The sequence below is a fragment of the Gossypium raimondii genome, chromosome 8, assembly GCF_025698545.1.
Source record: "Gossypium raimondii isolate GPD5lz chromosome 8, ASM2569854v1, whole genome shotgun sequence".
NCBI lineage: Eukaryota > Viridiplantae > Streptophyta > Magnoliopsida > Malvales > Malvaceae > Gossypium > Gossypium raimondii.
Window position 1 is genome coordinate 32581639 of NC_068572.1, and position 4861 is coordinate 32586499.

At 37.0% G+C, this 4861-nt stretch overlaps 1 protein-coding gene across 1 annotated transcript; it reads right to left on the reverse strand.

Annotated features, from left to right (window-relative positions):
- Positions 1–957: 957 nt before the first annotated feature.
- On the reverse strand, positions 958–3562 carry LOC128043029 (uncharacterized). Its single transcript, XM_052634822.1, has 5 exons — positions 3220–3562; positions 2875–3083; positions 2644–2832; positions 1728–1778; positions 958–1392 (listed from the first exon to the last, which is right to left on the reverse strand). Exons 1-5 carry the CDS (start codon positions 3560–3562, stop codon positions 958–960), a joined length of 1227 nt encoding a protein of 408 aa, XP_052490782.1.
- Positions 3563–4861: the final 1299 nt, after the last annotated feature.

A 4861-nucleotide genomic window follows, 5' to 3' on the forward strand; every position in this document is an offset into this window, starting at 1 on the left:
TTCCAAATATCTCGATCTATTCTTAATCTTTTTGCCTAAAACGAATTCTATTCATCTATTTAGTCACCTATGACTAATTCTCAACTTTTAAACTACACAAAATTACTCAATTCATCGTATCAAAATTTGTAACATGTTTATGATAATTTTCATGAAAGTTCATTAAACCCATAGGAATCCTTAACAAAACTTTAAACTCAGTTTAGAAACCTTCTAAACATGTCAAAACTAATTGAATAACACTTTGAAATCACGTTCTTACTCAAAAATTTGAAATCCACCATTAACGACCCAATTTTTTACTTTTAATCAAAACATGCAATTCAATGGCTAAAACTATATTTCAAACACTAAATAACATTAAAAACTAATGGAAAGACGAATGGTTACCTTCAATGGAAGAAAATGAACTTTTAACGCAAATTCGAAAAAAGCCACACATGAGGAAGATGAAGAAATCAATGAGATTTTTAGGGTATTTTCTAGAAATTTTTGAAGATTAATGACTTGGGTAATGATAGGAATCAAAAGGATGAAGATTTAAAAAAGAAAATTGAAGGTGACAGATTGGGAGAGCAAAGGACGACACAAACAAGCAAAGGAGAAGAGTTAATGTGAAATAATGTAGGTGGGGGATGATTTTAGGTTGTATTTTTAAAATTTGGGAAAACTGCAACATAAACACTCACAACTTTGACCCCTGTTACAAATCAATCTTTTTTTCTAAAATTGAAGGTCTCTAAAATTCTTTTCCAAAAATTGATTTAATTTTCTAAAAACCATAGTCGAAAACATTTACGATTTACCATGTCACCAAACTCCAAACACTCTAAATCTAACATCTTAAAAATACCCCTAAAACTCCTAGGCCCTAGGGGTGTCACAACTCTCCCCCCTTTAAAAAAGAATTTTGTCCTCGAAATTTACATGAGCTAAACAAATAAAAAATTTGTTGTCTCATCGTATCTTAGGCTTCCCAAGTAGCCTCTTCTGCTTTGTGGTTACGCCACAAACCTTAACCAATAAAATGCTCTTATTACACAAAACTTTCTCTTTATGAGCTAGAATCTCAATCGACTCTTCCTCATAAGTTAGACCGGTTCGCACCTGAATCTCCTCCACTAGCACAATATGTGACGGATCTATACGATACTTCCTCAACATAGACATGTGAAAAACATTGTGTATTTGCTCAAGTTCTTGCGGCAATTTGAGACAATAAGCTACCAAACCAACTCTTTCAACAACTTCATAAGGTCCAACATACCTTGGACTTAATTTACCATTCCTTCCAAAGTTCAAAACCTTCTCCCAAATTGAAACCTTCAAGAACACCTTATTGCCAACTTGAAACTTAATATCTCGACGTTTCAAATCCGCATAAGATTTTTGCTTATCAAACGTTGCTTTCAAATGTTCACAAATCAACTTCACTTTTTTTAAGTCTCACGAACTAAATCCAGTCCAACAACTCGCTTCTCATCCAATTTTGTCCAACATAAAAGAGTTCTACACTTCCTACCATACAAAGCTTCAAACAGTGCCATACGAATACTCGTTTGAAAAATATTATTGTAAGCAAACGCTACCAAGGGCAAGTATCTCGTTCCTAACTACCACTAAACTTGATCACACAAATTTGTAACATATCCTTTAAAACTTGAATTACTCTCTCTGACTGATCACCAGTTTGGGGGTGATAAGAAGTGCTAAAACTAAGCTTCGACCTCAGGGACTCTTGCAAACTCTTCCAAAACCTCAATGTAAACCACAAATATCTATCAGAAATAATTTAAACTGGAACTCCATGAAGACAAACAATTTCAGCAATGTACAACTCTGACAACTTCTGCAAAGAATAATTAGTATGCATAGCCAAGATATATGGACTCTTCGAAAACTGATCAACTATAACTCACACTGAATCCTTCTTTTATGGGGTCAAAGACAAACCCGAAACAAAGTCTATTGTGATCCTTTCCCACTTTCATTCAGGAATTGCAATTAGTTGCAACAAACCTGAAAGAAACTAATGCTTTGCCTTTACCTTCTGATAAACCAAACATCAAGTCACAAAATTCATAACATCACGCTTCAAACCAGGCCACCAATAAATCTTTAGAAGATTATGATGCATTTTACCACTACTTGGATGTATAGTGTAAGGGCTACTATGCGCCTCAGTAAGAATCGCTTGCCTCAAATCTACATCATGCAACACACACAATCTACCTCAAAAATTCAATATACCATAATTGTCAACATTAATATCTCCCTTAACACTTTGCTCAACCTGTCGAATCTTCTTTAACAACTCTCTATATAATAGTTGTTTCTCTTTAATCTGACGCGACAAAGTCAGCCTCACTTGAAGTTTAGCTAGCAAACCACCACACTAGCCAAACTTAAACGTGCAAACATAGCTCTCAACTCCATCATTGACTTTCTACTCAAAATATCAACAACATTCGCCTTACCAAGATGATACTCTATAACACAATCATAATCTTTCAAAAACTCAATCCAACGCATTTGCCTTAAATTCAACTACTTTTGGGTGAGGTACTTAAAGCTCTTATGATTCGAATAGATAACGTACTTCTCTCTACACAAATAATTGTTCCAAATATTAAGTGTGAATACCACAACAGCTAACTCCAAATCATGAGAAGGATAATTACGCCCATGCGTCTTCAACACCTCGATGCATTCTTTTCCCTCTTGCATTAACACACAACTAAGACTCGAATTCGAAGCATCATTGTAAACCACAGAATCATTTCCAAGCTCTGGTTGAACCAACACTAGTACCTTAGTCAAAACTGCCTTAAGCTATTCAAAACTCTTTTGCCTTTAATCAGTCCATTCAAAAACCACATCTTTGTGAAGTAGTTTCATTAAAGGTGTAGCAATCAGAGAAAACCCTTTAATGAACCTACGGTAATAGCCAGCAAAAGCCAAGAAACTCCAAACTTCGGTAAAACTTCTAAGCGGCTTCCACCCTAAGATTGCCTCAATCTTCTTTGGATCTATATGAATCCCTTCTACTGACACAACATGATACACTCGGTCAAATGAACCCTCTGTCAAGCAACTCTTGCAACTAAACCTTCAACTCTTTGAGCTCTTTTGGTGCCATATGATAAGGCACTATAGACACTGGTGTAGTACCAGGATAGAGCTCAATACCAAACTCAACTTCACATTACGGTGGCAAACTAGGCAACTCTTCAGGAAACACGTCCGGAAAGTCCTTAACAGTGTGAATATCCTGAACTCTCAACTCTTTACTAAGCGAATTCATCACGTAGGCTAAGTAAGCTTCACAACCTTTTCCCATCAACTTCTCCACCTTCATACCTAAAACCACATTAGACATAAATCTCGTTCTTTCACCAACAACAATTATTTCCAACCCATCACTATTCCTCAAAGTAATTCGTTTTGTTTCAAATTTTACCTTAGCCTTATGTTCAATCAACCAGTCCATACCAAGAATAACATCAAATCTATAGAAAGGCAATTCCATAAGATGAACAGGGAAAACGTGCACTTGTATCATAATGGGGCATCTATGATAAAATTTATTCATTACGACACTATAGCCAAAAGAACTAATAACAGTCATACCCAAATCAATAGTCTTTATTGGAATCCCTAACTTACAAGCCAATTCACTTAAAAAATATGAATGCGTAGAACCAAAATCAACCAAAGAGAGTAAGGGAGAAGACTGCAAAGTAAAAGTACCTGTGATGACATTAGTCGGATCCTAATTCTCCGATAACCTAACAGCATAAACTTGAGCTGGACCTCCAGACTCAACTTGTGAAGCAACAGTATGAGCAGTAATTTATTGTCCAACCGGTCTCCCATTACCTCTACTATGACCATGGCCACTAGCAAGTGTCGAACTTTAAGTTTGCAAAACTTCAACTCTATTCGGGCAATCCCTCAAAAGATGTTGCTTCGAAGCACACTTAAAACAACCACTTGTCAACTTACAACATTCACCAGAATGCCTATGCTCACAATGTGCACAAAGCGGTCATCTAGAACCACCTATCAAACCACAAATACTAACCACAACACTACTTTGTTGCCTAGTTTGACTCGGCCGAGACCCACATCTCGCACCCTACCAGAACTATGATTGTCACGTCCTCTCTTAAGTAGTTGACCCAGTGCACCATTAGAAATCCTTTTACTAGATTCAATAACCACGGAAAGAGGCTACTCAGCTAAAGCCTCCTCAACGGCTTTAGCTCTCTCAACTAATTTATCAAACATCCCCATGTTTTGGGCTACCAAGTAAGCTTGAATCTCTCGATTAATCCCAAACTGAAACCTCTTACAATGGTCTCGCTCAAAAAGAATCATCTTAGGAGTGTACTGATTAAGTCACATAAACTCCGACTCATAGTCAGCCACTATTAAACAATATTGAACAAGATTCAAAAATTCCAGCTTATAAGCCTCCATGTATTGCCTACCCGTAACTTCCTCTTAAAGACCTCAAGAAAATATCCCCAAGTCAATCAATCAGTAGTAGTACCTCTTCTAACTATATTCCACCAATGATGAGCCTTACCATCGAGTAGGGACATAGCACAACCCGACTTCTCCTCGTTAGAATAGGACATCTATTTGAGGATCCTTTCAACTTCTTCCAACCAGTACTCAGATATGGTTGGATCGGTACCTTTTACCCTAGAGAACTCTTTACCACCTAACACCAAAAGACATTCAAACGGTAACCCTCGGTTAATAGGTGCAAGATTGGCAGGTGCAGGAGCAGGGTTAGCACCAGCAATCCGTTAAAACGCTCTAATTATAGCCTCCACTAGAGAGCATACACCCT

Bases quoted from the DNA above. Each gene is read 5' to 3' on its own strand.
- LOC128043029 (XM_052634822.1), bottom strand. From the start codon at position 3,562: ATGATACAAGTGCACGTTTTCCCTGTTCATCTTATGGAATTGCCTTTC. The intron at 3,084-3,219 runs GTTTGCCACCGT...GTTGCTTGACAG, and splicing joins GTTTCCTGAAGAGTTGCCTA to AGGGTTCATTTGACCGAGTG. The intron at 2,833-2,874 runs GTTTTTGAATGG...AGTTTTGAATAG, and splicing joins AACTACTTCACAAAGATGTG to CTTAAGGCAGTTTTGACTAA.